This window comes from Homarus americanus, unplaced genomic scaffold, assembly GCF_018991925.1.
Source record: "Homarus americanus isolate GMGI-L3 unplaced genomic scaffold, GMGI_Hamer_2.0 scaffold23578, whole genome shotgun sequence".
Taxonomy (NCBI): domain Eukaryota; kingdom Metazoa; phylum Arthropoda; class Malacostraca; order Decapoda; family Nephropidae; genus Homarus; species Homarus americanus.
Window position 1 is genome coordinate 8,531,480 of NW_024733231.1, and position 16,177 is coordinate 8,547,656.

Here is a 16,177-nt window from a genome sequence, read left to right on the forward strand (position 1 = left end):
CAGTTACAATAAATTTCAATCTATTTACGTTTTAAGTTACAATGATTTCCATTCTTATATTTACGTTAGCAGTTACAATAAATTTCAATCTATTTACGTTTTAAGTTACAATGATTTCCATTCTTATATTTACGTTAGCAGTTACAATAAATTTCAATAATGTCAAATGATATTCACATAAACACTAGACCAACATCACCTTCTATGAGTCAAATGAGAAAGATTTGTTAATCGTCTCTTTAAAAAATCGATTCCGTGAGTTCAGAGGTAAAATAAAAGAATAAATTTCAATTACTTGGTCTGAAATGACTTTATTATTGAACTGGTTTTTAGTGAAAGTTGGTATATAGGTTAGGTTAGGTTCTGTGATTATTGTTTCAACCTGTGGCATTATGGAGACTTTACGTGGTATTCAGTTACAATGTTGATCTAGATTGTTTTCATGTTCTGCCTAACGTAGGAAGCATCATAACAAGGCGTGTGTGTGTGTGTTATAAATGACCCTTATATGGTATTAACAATAGAGAATACTTCCTGTAAAACATCAAAGTACGAACCACATATCACAGCACAACACAGCATCCCACAACATCCCACAACATCCCACAGCATACCACAAAATCCCACAAAATCCAACAGCATCTCACAACATCCCACAGCATACCACAAAATCCCACAAATTCAAACAGCATCTCACAACATCCCACAGCATCCCACAGCACCTACGGGTTAATAGCAGAGAGCATTTGATCTTCGTCGGGTAAGATGTACTTCAACAAGGTCTCGTCAATCTCTATATCCCCATCGTACAACTGACCACTGATATTCTTGCCAGCAATTATCTCACGTTCTTGAAGCTCGTTGTCTCTCGATATCTCTCCTTGGCTTTTGTTTTCTTTTTCTCTCTGGTTCTTGATTTTATCGGTGGTTCTCTTGTTCTTTCCTTCGTCTCTCTTGTTGTTATGTTCTCCTACGCTTCTCTCTTCTCCCTCGTCTTTTTTATTTCCTCCAGTGACCTTTCTGTCTTGTCTCTTGTCTCTCCTCCTTTCTCCCTCGCTCGTAAGTTCTCTCTCATTTCTCTCGTCAACCCCCTCGTAGCTCTTAATGTCTCCTTTGGGGTTCTCTCTCTTCTCAACTCTATCATCAGTCTCTGCACCCTTTCTATCAGGATTCAGTAAAATAAAGTGATAATCCATGATGTCTACGTCACTGAAGTTGTCATAATACTCGGAGTAGTCGATCGGTGGCTCTTCGTCAGTAGTATTAGGAGGGAGGAACTTGGCGAGGACATCCTGAAGGGGGAATAAAAGAGAAAAAATTGTCTATCGATTATATGGCTGTGTTGTGATTCATATTATGTCACTTTTAACTCATTTTTGTGCTTTTTTTTTAATTAGATGTTTAAAGTACTGTAAGTTTTGACAGACAGACAGACAGACACTGACTCACTGTGGTGGGGTGTGGTAATATGGGCCAGGGTGTCACCATCACCACCAGCATCGAGGCAAAACATACGGCCGTCAACCTACTCTTCACCATCATCTCGCCTCGGCCGCGCATCACTGCACTCTGAAGGTCACAACAGCATCCGTACGAGTTATTTAGCACTGCATCGGGTACTTAGAATATAAAGTAACTTATAATAGTGAGAAATGACTGTAAGTAACTGGAATGTAACAACAGGTGACTAAAAGTGACTGGGATACAACAATTGACTGTAGGTAACTGAGGAGGAGCAAGGCGAGTGTAAGTGAAAGGTGAACACGATCAGCTGCCAACAAGGAAATAGAGACAGTGATGCTCAGAGATGATATAATAAGAACCTCACTTTATAAGGCGATAATTTGTACTGTGCATTGTAGCTTGTGGGTGACTGTGGGTGATTGTGGGTGACTGTGGGGGACTGTGGGTGATTGTGGGTGACTGCGGGTGATTGTGGGTGATTGTAGGTGACTGTGGGGGACTGTGGGGGACTGTGGGTGACTGTGGGTGATTGTTACCTCTGATTTTCGGGTGACTATTAATACTAACTTGATGCTAATGTGATAATGGTTCGGTGTTGGATATATAATGTGGATTGTAACTTAGTGCAAATTCCATGGATACTCTAGTCATGGCTCAGCTCAGTGGTCTAACTCTGATGTAATGTGTACATAATAATGCAAGGTAACTTTCCATATAGGGAGCGATGGTCGACTTGATACAACACTCACATCCTGTCCTAAAGGTCACTGGTTTCGCTTTAGACATCCCCAGTTAATTTATCTCTGAATCTGTATCAGACTTTACAGGTGAAATAAAAGCAATAGAGAAGTGTCCTGTCTCACTGTGTATTGAAGGATTACTGTTTACCACGCAGAATCCATATGTCTTAAACTGGCTGTCGAGTCTATGGTATGGAGGTACTAGTGGCGACAAGCTTAATATTTAGCTCTCAGTACACAAGAAAATAATACACTTACAGCTATATAAAGTGAAATAATGCTATATAATGCTACGAAAAAAACACGATCACCTTTTGATGCGCCAAGTGCACCACCGTGTAGAACAACAGGGTACGGACGTGTGGTTGTACGGTTACCAGGTACTGCTTGTGATGGTGAAGTGACTGTACTGAGGTGATGCTTGGGACTGGTGGAGATCGCTGGGCCGCTTCTTTCACCCACTCACTCACACAGTCAACAGTCACAACAACACGTCAGAGAAGGCGCGACAGAAAGTGTTAAAAAAGGCGAACTGTTTTCGTAAGTTTGTTATCAAATAGTGTGTTTTTCCCGCCGGGGGTGACGAGTGTAGTGCCGGACTGGTGATACCCTCCCTCCCCCCCTGCCCCTCTCTCCCTACTGCCCCATCTCTCCCTCCTCCCTCTTTCTCTCTTGCTGTCTGTCTCTCAATTAATCTTATTATCCTTATGAGAAATAGTGAAAATTTTATTGAGTTTAAGGGAAATATCTACTCTCCCTCTCCCTCTCTCTCTCCCCCTCTCTCTCTCCCTCTCCCTCTCCTTCTCCCTCTCTCTCTCCCTCTCCGTCCTTCTCGTGTCAGCTGTGAGTTACCACATGATCTACTAAACTAGCGGCTGTAGTAACTCGGAGGTAAAATATTGACACTTTTCCAAATAATGCTTAGGAAACAATGTAAAGTTTTTATTTTTGTAAACACTGTTACAGAAACATGGACTACTGTTTAATTTTCCTTAATTAGTGTTGTAGGAGCGTCACGAAGTTGTTATTTTTGTCAACATTGCTTTGGATACAGATTGGTGAAGGAGAACTCATGGCTGGGGCAGAGGTTGAGACCATTTGTAATTTTAGCATTTATGGACGATATGAAGATTACCCCCCCCCCTTCCTAGATAGCGTCCGGGGTGGTTAAACTTCACATCAGCATATGAGGGATGGGTATTAATAATTTATCCTACAAACTAACTCCGAGATAACTGAAAAATATCACCTGGGGGTAAAACTAAACACTATCTTCAACTAACAAACAATAACATTTCGATAGCAGCACAAGCGATATCAGGACGACAAAACGAGCAAAATATTATGTCTTCATCCATTAACTACGACAGATAAACGACGCCGGTGATCCACAAACGGTTCAAGACATTAAAATGCCACAACTTCTTCAGGAGACGTTTTTGAGGTCATCCACTTCCTCCCGTTATAACATCTCGCCGGATGGGTCAAGTTAAAGGAGGTCATACAACAACTCGGTTTATTCTGAGGCTAAATTTTACGACAAAGCATTGAGTCATGAGATTGAGAGCATTGGGTACAAGAAGAGTGTAGTGAAGATAGTGGTGAAGGAGAGTGGCGTTGGTCAGAGGGACAAAGAGGGTGGGTGAGGGAGGCAGGTGAGAGGATTTTGGAGAGTGTTTGAGGGTGGAAGAAGGAGAGGGTGGGAGAGTGTTTGAGGATGGGAAGGTAGGTGAAGGAAGGAGGGTGGGTGGGTGTTTGAGGGTGGGAGGATTTTGAAGGGTGTTTAAGGGTGGGAGGATGAGAGAAGGAAGTGGTGAAAGGGCGTTGAAGGGTTGGAGTGTACGGTACAATGATCCAGAAGGACAGACTTGCTTAGTGTAATTAATATGAAATCTCTTTACCTGTACTTGCGTCTCTACCTGTACTTGCGTCTCTGCCTTTACTTGCGTCTCTACCTGTACTTGCGTCTCTACCTACACCTGTGCTACTATTTCTGAACAAATAAAATCATTAATAGTATCCAAGGTTGACTCAGGTGCGTCAAGGTGTATTATTAAAAAACGCTTCTTACTTAATCTGACGCAAGAGAAAAGTACCCAGGCAGTGTCACAATCTTGCATCATTACTTGCTACTGTCTGGTCACTCCCTAGTAATGTCCTTCTACCTGGTCAAGGCCGTACGTGCTGGGGTGTCTAATCCTCAGGTGATCAATGGGAATAATTAATCTATATGTTTTTAATGATAGATATGGATCATAGTGTAAATATATCAAATGGTGTTCAGTATAACGATTATGTGTGGATTAGACACCCTAGTTTATTTCACCTGATGATTAAACACCCTAATGTTACTTGGGGTTAGGTTAGGTTAATTTAGCTTTTTTATTACTATTATTATTTTTTTTTTACGGGCACAGGTCACTGACCCACATCAGGGCTTGGGGGCGAAAATGTAAGAATAATAATATTACAGTAATTCATAATAAATAAAATTAATAATAAAATGTAAAATAAAATAATAATGATAACAATAATAATAATAACAAAACTGTAAAAATAATAATAATAACAACACTGTAATTATAATAATAATAATAAAAAATAAAAATAAAACAAATAAAAATTCGATAGTGAGAAACGATATATGTATGTTGTGTTATCAAGTAAGAGAAACAATTGAGACCTGCAATTGTGTGTAAATGAGGCAGAAAGTCAGATCAGCAACCTGGAACTTAGTCACAATATTCGTGATGCCATATGGCAGCAGGGTCTACCATTAGACAACACATTATGCTTCCAATATCTTCCCAGGCGGTAGTACCTCCCTGTTTGATAGCTGCCTACAAAGGTTAGGTTGTTATGTTATTTGGTAAAGTTTTGTTATGTTAGGCAAGGGTGCTTAGTCAGATGAAATAAGCTAGGGTGGGTAATCTTCAGGTGATCCACTAGACGAATAAATTAATAGACAGGTAAATATAACAGCACACTACAACATACGAAGAATGACAAAAATGATTCCGGGACTTCGAAACCTTCCATATCAGGATAGGTTAAAGAAACTTAACTTGCATTCCCTAGAAAGACGAAGAGTGCGGGGAGATATGATAGAAGTGTTTAAGTGGGTGAAAGGAATCAATAAAGGGGATATAGATAAAGTTCTTATAATATCCGAGCAGGATAGGACTCGGAGCAACGGATTCAAGTTGGATAAGATTAGGTTTAGGAGGGAGATAGGAAGAAACTGGTTCACAAATAGGGTGGTGGACGAGTGCAACAAGCTTAGCAACCTTGTAGTAAGTGCGGGAACTCTGGAAAGTTTCAAAAGGAGGCTAGATAGATTCATTGATGATAGAGAGTGGTAGTAACTCTCGACAGGAGCTGCCATGCACAGGACAACCGGCCTATTGCAGACTCCTTATTTTCTTATGTTCTTATGTTGTAAATATACTTTAAATATCAACTCAACAGATTATATAAGAAAAGAACTTTTCTCTGAAGATTCGATTAATTAAAGATCTGCAGGTAAGCCCTCATTCTCGACGTCTGTGTTAAAGGGTAGGAGACCAGTTCACCTGATTGTCGCCCACCGCAGACCAGTCAGAGGCTAATCACGTCACTTTCTTGTAGGCAGTTACCAAAAAGTTGAAAGAGCAGAAGGCGCGACTGGTTGGTGTGTGTGTGTGTGTGTGATTAGGTTAAGTTACGTTAAGTGGGGTAAGGTAAAGTTAGATTAGGTTATGTTTGGTTTGGTTAGGTTAAGTTAGGTTAGGCGGGGTTATGCTAAGATGGCTCAGGTTAAAACTAGTTTACGTAACGTTAAGTGAGGTAAGAGTTGGTCCCACAATCATCTGAGCAAGAAGAACTATTACACAAGAGAACACTCGGGGTCATCTGAAGGTCAGCGACGGTCACCACACGTGGAGTCGTCCGGCTGAGTCACCACACGAGGGGTCGTCCAACTGAGTCAACACACCAGGGGCCGTGCGACTGAGTCACCACACTTGTAGGTGGTAGGCAGCTACCAAACAGGGAGGTACTACTGCCTGGGAAGATATTGGAAGCATAATGTGTTGTCTAATGGTAGACCCTGCTGCCATGAATCCAGGTAAAAAAAGTCACAGGTAAAAAAGTCACAGAAAAAAAGTCACAGGAAAAAAAGTCACAGGAAAAAAAAAGAAAAGTTAACTATCGAATTCTCACATTTTTTAAGGTTAATATGTCAATCAGTTTCAGTAAAGGAATATGCAGAACTGATGGTAAATTAATGAGTTTCGCTTAAAAATTATAAAATAGAACAAAAACATTAGATTCTTTGTATAATCGGTCAACATCAACCTGGAAGGATTAAGGTAAGTCAGCTGAGGTCACTGTGACCACAGGTTGTCTCATCCGGTAAAAATATTCGTCTTAATCATCAGCATTAAAACACTGAATATACATGTAATGTCATGATATACTGTAAGCTGTTTTCAATCTGTACATGTCATGTACTGTCAATAAATGACTGACTTAAATATTTTTGTTTGATTACCTTACTGTGCTTAAGATATTGAACAAAACGTGATTTGTTTTCACATACATGTAATGCCATCATATATAAATAGTGTTGTCAGTGTATTGCCAGTTAATAACTGAATTAAAATATTTTCAGTTTTATTACTTTAATTGTTTATGGTACTTAAATAAACTGACTGACTTGAATATTTTTTTTGATTTCCTGACTTTCTTTCTTAACCAAAATTGTGACTTTTTTGTGACTTTTTTTCTTGTGCCTTTATTACCGGCCATAATAAATTAATTGACTTTTTTTCCTGTGACTTTTTTTCCTAGCCAAAATTGTGACTCTTTTTCTGTGACTTTTTTTCCTGTGACTTTATTACCGGCCACCGCTGCCATATATGACCAAGTCCCAGGTTGCTGATCTGATTTTCTGCCTCATTTACACACAAATGCAGGTCTCAATTGTTTCTCCTACTATTGTCAACACAACATACATATATTGTTTCTCACTGTTGATATTTTTATTTATTTATTTATTTATGGCTCTTTATTGTTACAGGGGGTATTATTATTATTTATAATTTTTATAAATTTTTATTATTATTATTATTATTATTATTATTATTATTATTATTATCATCATCATAATAATTATTATAATTTTATTATATTCTCTCCCCCCCAGGCCTTGATGTGGGTCATTAAAATGACTCTGCCCGGGTGGGCTAATGCCCGTAAAAAAAAAAAAAAAAAAGTCTTAAGGCTGACTCACCACACTAGGAGTCGTCCAACTGAGTCAACACAGTAGGGGTCGTCCAACTGAGTCACCACACTAGGAGTCGTAAGGCTGAGTCACCACATCTGGAGTCGTCCGAGTCACCACACTTAAGGTCGTCCAACTGAGTCACCACACTAGGGGTCGTCCAACTGAGTCACCACACTAGAGGTCGTCCAACTGAGTCACCACACTAGGGGGTCGTCCAACTGAGTCACCACACTAGAGGTCGTCCAACTGAGTCACCACACTAGGGGGTCGTCCAACTGTAGTACGGCTGAGTGTTGAGCGATGGTGGTGCTGTTGTCGACGACTTTTTTTACGAAGACGCGGTAAGTGGCGACGTGAGTTAGGGCATCATTAGGGTGTGGCTCCTACACTAACCTTGTCAAGCATCGACACTCTATTGAAGGGAGGGTCTTATATTTTCCGTCTAATTTCTAAACTAACCTTGTAACTTTTAGTCTTTACACCCGACTGAGCTGATAGATTTGCACCTTTTGGAGGAGATAGTGAAGATAGTGATAAGTCTGTGTTTTTTCTCGTTTTGCCAGAGAGATAATGTATGTCTGTGTGTGGAGTACGTATGGCTATAAGGGGAGGTTGGATCTAAAAAAAAATAGTAGTAGTAGGATATTTAATATTAAGGTAATAAAATGGCGGCGAAGGTGTGGCTATTGGGGGAGGCTGGAGGCCACGTTCAAAAAAAGAAGTAGAAGTAGTAGTCGTAGTAGTGGTAGTCGTAGTAGTAGAAGTAGTAGTCGTAATAGTAGTAGTAGTAGTAGTAAAAGTAAAGTTATACCTGTAAAAAGGTGTAAAACCCTCACCTGTACCATTATTAATTAGTAGATTATTACCCAATACCAACATTTCACCTCGTCATGGAACTGGTCTCTTTGCACTACCACCCCACTGTCTCTCACTGTCTCTCATACCTTCTGCAACTGTTATTTGTATTTACATTATCGCTCAAAGTACAGTACCACTAATACTATGTAGCTATGACCGGGTTAAGTACTTTTGTGTGTTTAAGGTCACTAATTGTACACGATTGCATAAATTCACACTTAAAGGTCAACTCGTGACTGTGTATTTGTTAAGTAGTTCATGATATGGAGAAAATATTTGATGTTTTCCTTTTTGTCGAAATTATGTCGTGAATTTGTTTTTAAAAGTGGAGGTAAAGAAATTCTCCTTGGTAGGGCCTGAGACTCGGAACACAGTGGCCATAGTAACTCATGCTTCAGTTCTGACACCCGGACGAAAGTAACAATTTTATCATTATTATATATGTAAATTCTATTCATATTATTAGTTTTTGTTTGTTAATTTTAGTCACCAAACATCGATATACTTAAGGTAATGTCACTATTATTATCTATATCATTCTCATCATCATTATCATCAATATAGTGAACAGATTATTTCAGGATCTATGAATAAAAAATCACCTAACCTAATCTAACCCAATAAGACAGTGTATCTATAAACCCAAAGCTGCAGTGTAGAGTTGAGGATCAGATAACAAGGGTGCAAGAGGATCGTATTCCCTCTCTCGACGTAAAAATGTCCTCTTGAAACTACACCTCGAATTCTATACCATCTGTTTCTCCTTATTCTACCGTTTATTGTTCTGGGGCGGCAGGTGATCTATTTGGTTAAGTTATATTAGGTCAGGGTTAAGTTAGGTTAGGTCAGGGTTAAATTAGATTACAAAGTGACCAATCAGAACACGAATAAGATAATAACCATAACACCAGAGGTTCTATTTCCATAACTAACGATGAGTTACCACAGCACAGGAGGCCTCTCAGATAAACCAGATCATCCAGTTCAGTTCAAGGGACGATAACCTAACCTAACCTTTCAGTTCACTTCGTTAGGGGGGGAGATAAAATGTTAAGGGTGACCACTGTCTAACTGACCTGAACTGACATGATACTTTCTGAGTCTGTTACCAGTTTGTATAAAGATTTAGTTGTGTGTGTTTTTTGTTCCTTCGTGTTATCACTTTCGAAGAGTGATTTCATAAAGTTATCATCAAATTATGTTTATTTTCAGTGTTTACTTTCGCGCTGCCCTTCACTAGAGAGGATTCGACTGTCAGCTTAAAAGAGCCTCTGGTAGAACTCGTGTCTTTCACCATTTTGGATCTCCACACTAAGACTCATTTATACTTCAGACTAATAGTGTGTGGAAATGCCTGCCTACCACTGAGAGCTTTTCCTGTATCCTAACCTAACCTAACTTCCTGCTTTAAACATCTTCATTCTTATGCAAGGAAACGCCTCGCTCAATAGATTTCATAACGTTACCAATGGCTCTTGTATGATCTCCTCTCCCACTCCACAGTTAGCACTATTACCAAATACCCCCAAAATCCTCGAAATAGAATACCCAGATTTTAAAAGACTTCTATATTAAAATCTGGGTCTTATTTTTCGATGATCTTGTATAAAAAAAAACACCAAAGACTCATGTAAGATAGTCTCCTTAGGCTCAATAAATCCTTTGAGTTACTTAAGCCTCGTAACATAAGAACATAAGAACATAAGAAAATAAGGAGTCTGCAATAGGCCGGTTGGCCTGTGCATGGCAGCTCCTGTCGAGAGTTACTACCACTCTCTATCATCCATGAATCTATCTAGCCTCCTTTTAAAACTTTCCAGAGTTCCAGCACTTATTACAAGGTTGCTAAGCTTGTTCCACTCGTCCACCACCCTATTTGTGAACCAGTTTCTTCCTATCTCCCTCCTACACCTAAACTTATCCAACTTGAATCCGTTGCTCCGAGTCCTATCCTGCTCGGATATTATAAGAACTTTATCTATATCCCCTTTATTGATTCCTTTCACCCACTTAAACACTTCTATCATATCTCCCCGCACTCTTCGTCTTCCTAGGGAATGCAAGTTAAGTTTCTTTAACCTATCCTGATATGGAAGGTTTCTAAGTCCCGGAATCATTTTTGTCATTCGCTGCACCGATTCTAGTGAATTTATATCCATTCTATAATAGGGGCACCAGAACTGAACCGCATAATCGAGGTGCGGCCTGACTAGCGCAAGATATAGTTGCAATAAGACCTCTGCACTCTTGTTACTTACACTTCTAGATATAAAACCCAATACTCTGTTTGCCTTATTTCGAACATTAACGCACTGTTTTCTAGCTAGCCAGTGATCGTAAGAGTTTCACCACGGTAAGAAAAACTTCCCCAGTAGGACTAATATTACACGTTGTTTTATGGCCGATGTAACTCGAGGCTACAGTAAGGTGGTCATTACAGTAAGGTGACCACTACAGTAAGGTGACCACTACAGTAAGGTGACCACTACAGTTAGGTGGTCACTACAGTAAGGTGACCACTACAGTAAGGTGACCACCACAGTAAGGTGACCACTACAGTTAGGTGGTCATTACAGTAAGGTGACCACTACAGTAAGGTGACCACCACAGTAAGGTGACCACTACAGTAAGGTGACCACCACAGTAAGGTGACCACTACCATTACAGTAAGGTGTAAGGTGACCACTACAGTTAGGTGGTCACTACAGTAAGGTGGTCACTACAGTAAGGTGGTCACTACAGTAAGGTGACCACTACAGTAAGGTGACCACTACAGTAAGGTGACCACTACAGTTAGGTGGTCACTACAGTAAGGTGGTCACTACAGTAAGGTGACCACTACAGTAAGGTGACCACTACAGTAAGGTGACCACTACAGTTAGGTGGTCACTACAGTAAGGTGACCACTACAGTAAGGTGGTCACTACAGTAAGGTGACCACTACAGTAAGGTGACCACTACAGTTAGGTGACCACTACAGTAAGGTGACCACTACAGTAAGGTGACCACTACAGTAAGGTGACCACTACAGTAAGGTGACCACTACAGTTAGGTGGTCACTACAGTAAGGTGACCACTACAGTAAGGTGACTACTACAGTAAGGTGACCACTACAGTAAGGTGACCACTACTGTAAGGTGGTCACTACAGTACGGTGACCACTACAGTAAGGTGACCACTACAGTAAGGTGACCACTACTGTAAGGTAACCACTACAGTAAGGTGACCACTACAGTAAGGTGACCACTACAGTAAGGTGACCACTACAGTAAGGTGACCACTACTGTAAGGTGACCACTACAGTAAGGTGACCACTACAGTAAGGTGACTACTACAATAAGGTGACCACTACAGTAAGGTCACCTAAGATGATTATACCTGTCTCGAAATTTACGTAAAGGTGTGACGGTAAGTGAATGACCTAATGATCTTTGACCTTAGATTGTGACAGACGGTAGTGATGGAGTGTGACGTGACCTAAGGGATATCACACCAATACAGGTTGATCGAAAAGTTACTGTGCACCTCCAGTAATTACCACTTAAGAGGTAGTTGTTTTCCTTGTTCTAGTTACAGGTAGTGTAGGTAGGAACAATATGTAGTTAAGTAATACATCATAGCCACATTGTTCTACTTAGAAAATTTTTAGTATAACACAGAAGAATTATTTTGGTAATTATTGTATGTGTTAATGTTGTTTTGGCGACCACGGACGTCTTATAATGTTGTCAGGGAATGTGTGACGAGATAATAGATATGAACACTGAATTAATCTACGCCTTTACGTTTTAAAATATATGAGAAATGAACGTGGGGAGAGAGAGATCAGACAAGAGCCATTGGTAACGTTATGAAATCTATTAAGTGAAGCGTTTCCTTGCATAAGAGTGAAGATGTTTAAAGCAGGAAGTTAGCTTAGGTTAAGATACAGGAAAAGCTCTCAGTGGTAGGCAGGCATTTCCACACACACTATTAGTCTGAAGTATAAATGAGTCTTAGTGTGGAGATTCTATATGACTGAAGACATGAGCTCTCTCAGATGCTCTTGTAAGCTAATGATTGAATCCTTTCTAGCGAAGGATGGTCGCAGGTGGATATTAACGAAGGAATATTCTAAAATGTTGGACCCCATATTATAAGTTTACGTCTGTTAAAACTGGGACCTATTAGGATAGAATATGATGACTTCTTAATTCCTTTAGTACAATGGATTAGCTCATTGTGTAAGATATCTTAAACTGTAGGTACGATGCCAAACCTCGAGTACAATGAATTTAATCCCTTGAGTACTGTACTCTGAGGTTAAATCATCGTACTCGAGGGTTATAACAAGGCCGTGAGAAGACTATTTACAGTATTTTAGGCTAAACTACTTTTAGTGAACATGGTGAAACTCCTATTAAGTGAATGTTAATAAATACTAAAATCACAAGTACATTACGTAAAGTCTGACCTTTTCCACGTTCATGTCACTGTAATATATGTGAGACAAGGTTATCGGTAGTTAAAATACAATCTCAATCGATATTTGACAAAAAAAAAAAAAACCTTCCTACAATGTGAAAGTGGATCCCAAAGGCCTGAGGGTCCAGTAAGGGCGGCAGTACGAATACAACATCTTGTGGACTGACCCTTGTTATTGGTACACAAGGAGGCAGCGTGGCCGGAGCTTCACTCGACTGCGTTCACTTTCCATGATCATTAAGTCAGGCGCTTATTCACATCTAGGTGAGCTTGGGTGCCCCGGGTGTGAACCAGTGACCCTTAGGACAGAAGAGGAGCTCTGTGTACACTCGGCCGCCGCATCCCATAAGAAGGACTAGATTAATAGAAGTGAACTTGACATGCATACAGATGGACAACTACATACACACCCACAGACAGTTCCTAAAAAAATCCGTAGACAGACCAGACTCACAGACAGACACAGACACAGATTTTTCCCATGGTGGGTCCAAAATTAGGCCCAAAGAAGTGTAGACAGGCCAGTAGACAGACTCACTTATAACTGCTAATAAACTCGTAGGAGCAATACGGCGCTCCTACACTGTAACCTAGTTTATACTACAGAATGAGAGGGGTGACTAAATGGAGGTTGATAAGCATCTCAAAAGACACGACTAAATCATATCTGGAACCTCAAGTTACAGAAACCATAAGTACAAAAAATTTCAAGGGCAAACTACTTTCAAGTAATGTGTACAACATTGAGTGTGAGCTCCTGTAGGTTCAGACTTGACCAACACTTGGCACATGTTCAGGTACATTCAAGAGCCTGAACCGCCCAGTACTTGCCTACTGTCAGACCGGCAGGTGACCAAAAACACGAATTGATAAGGATGAATAAGACAAAACCTAATAAAAGGACCACAAACTACCTCAATTATCTTCCAGCTACTCGAATATAGTTGTTGTGGTCCAGAAAGCCAAGTTTAGCTATAGTCGAGGCGGCGACCAGGAGCCAGGCCACGCCCAAGAGTGTTACACAAGTGGACCAGGCAACTCGTCCACCTGTTACTGAGGCGATGACGAGATAAACAAGATGGATGATGAGGTGATGGTAAGGGAGACGAGTTGACGGGTATTAAGAGGAAGAGACGCTGGGGAGGGGGGCGGGGGCGGTGTACAATATGTGGTTGGTACAGTAGGAGTTTGGTATTGTAGGAAGTATTGTAGGTGTTTCTTTGGTATTGTAGGTGTTTCTTTGGTATTGTAGGTGTTTCTTTGGTATTGGGAGGTATTGTAGGTTGTTGGTACTACAAAAACTAACACTCGTGCTTGACACTGCTGGACACCTGACCTGCTCACCACATAACGTCTACTATTAATGTCATCCAATTGTTCATAGGACGTAATCATTAATCAAGTGTACAACCTTAAGAGTCTTCAAGGGACAGTTGTACCGTCTTGATGAACAAATTGACCCAGTGGCAGCAGTTACGACAACACACCGGTTTAAGTAATTAAAAAAAACTCAACCGGTAAGCGATAGTTTAGTATCGGTGAATAAAAACAAGGCGGTGACCTGTCCCCTTTGATGCCTGGTGGTGAACTGGATGACAAGCCACAAGTCGTACAGATTATAAAGGTCTGTCAAACACCTGATGAGGTAATGAATTAATAGGAAATATTTCAATAGAGTAAATTTAATTGTACATAAATGCTAGTATATGAAAAAGTGTTAGAGAACTACTACTACTACTACTTTTTTTTTCAACGTGGCCTCCATTCTCCCCCTATAGCCACACCTTCGCCGCCATTTTATTACCTGAAAATTAAATATCCTAATATTTAAGTAGCTATCCTAGCTATGTTGAGTTAGTTGAGCCGTCGATCTATGCGGCATTCAGTGACCGTAGCCTCATAGTCAATGTCTGCAACTGTTGTCGGCTTTGGGGCCGATGCTCTCGTTCCCCTGAGGCAGAGCAAAGCCGACCTAAGGAGAGAGGACAGTCGACATCTCATCCAGGTTGTAACATAACTTCTGGGCTGCTGCTTCTGTTCGGATAGCACCTCCGCGAGTCTGGCATAGAAGCATCTTGCACATGGTCCCATCCCACCAGAGGTTGTGAACACTAGAGGAATGAAGCTGCCTTGATCAACGTTCTGAATTCTCTCCCCGTATTCCCTTATCTTGTCGTTCTCGTTCCTCCTGTGTGCAGCATCGAGAGCTAAGTTACGGTGACATGCGGCCACGGGATAAAAAATCCTGCTGTCGAAGGCTCGCTGTCCCCGCGTCCAGAATACTCGAGCACTGACGTCAACACGGGCTTCGTTGGATTACTACTACTGCTACTACCATAATTATTTCTACCACAACTAACATTTCCTCTACCACTACTAACATTACAACTATTACCATAACTAAAATTTGAACATAATACTTCCACTACCAGATATTGGAAGCATAATGTGTTGTCCATGGTAGACCCTGCTGCCATATGTGATCAAGTCCTAGGTTGCGGATCTGACTTTCTGCCTCATTTACACACAATTGCAGGGTTTCAATTGTTTCTCTTACTTTGACAACACAACATACATATATTGTTTATTTATTATTTATTTATGGTCTTTTATTATTATTATTATTATTATTATTATTATTATTATTATTATTATTATTATTATTGTTAATAGTAGTAGTAGTAATAGTATCACCGTTACCATTAGCCAGTACACTGAACTAATTCCAAGAGACAAGTAAAAACAAACATGCATAAGAAAATCATAGAAAAAATGGAACTTTAAACGATAATATATGTAACTAGGGAGACGACCACTGAGAGTGAGGTAGAAAAAAAGTGTATACATTAAGACTCATGTAATAGCAACGTGTGTGTGTGTGTGTGTGTGTGGTCACCCCCAGTACCTTCATATGACCTAGATTTTACCCCCAAGTGATCGTGTTTATCTGGTCAAGAGCCAAGCTTGTCCCCCCCCCCCCTTGCCACCTGAATCACCACCTGTTGAACCTTCTCTATGCCATCTGTTTCACCTACTACACCTACCTGTTCCACCTGTTCCACGTCCCATCTACCTGTTCCACCTACCTGTTACCTGTCCCACCTACCTGTCACCTGTCCCACTTACCTGTTCAACCTGTCCCAAAAACCTGTTCCACCTACCTGTCACCTGTTCCACCTACTAGTCCCATCTACCTGTTATCTGTCCCACCTGTTCCACCCGTTTCACTTTTTTGGACTTGCTTTTATCAGCTACGTGTTCCACCAACTACCCTTTCGCTTACTGTTCCACATTCTCCACCTGTCTCCTCCTGAACCACACCCTCTCTCTCCACCTGCTCTACTTGTCATCCACCCACCTGCCTCACATAACCCTACCCACCTGT

At 40.6% G+C, this 16,177-nt stretch overlaps 1 protein-coding gene across 1 annotated transcript; it reads right to left on the reverse strand.

The window, feature by feature from the left end:
- Positions 1 to 304: 304 nt before the first annotated feature.
- Positions 305 to 2,708, reverse strand: LOC121869443 (cylicin-2-like). Its single transcript, XM_042370790.1, has 3 exons — positions 2,516 to 2,708; positions 1,450 to 1,569; positions 305 to 1,292 (listed from the first exon to the last, which is right to left on the reverse strand). The coding sequence occupies exons 2-3, from the start codon at positions 1,558 to 1,560 to the stop codon at positions 723 to 725; spliced, it is 681 nt and encodes a 226-aa protein (XP_042226724.1). The 5' UTR covers positions 1,561 to 1,569; positions 2,516 to 2,708; the 3' UTR covers positions 305 to 722.
- Between the last annotated feature and the right edge of the window lie 13,469 nt (positions 2,709 to 16,177).

What these genes read in the sequence shown, in the direction of transcription:
- LOC121869443 (XM_042370790.1), bottom strand. Translation starts at nt 1,560, where the DNA reads ATGCGCGGCCGAGGCGAGATGATGGTGAAGAGTAGGTTGACGGCCGTA. An exon ending in TATTACCACACCCCACCACA is followed by an intron (nt 1,293 to 1,449) that starts GTGAGTCAGTGT and finishes TTCCCCCTTCAG; the next exon opens with GATGTCCTCGCCAAGTTCCT.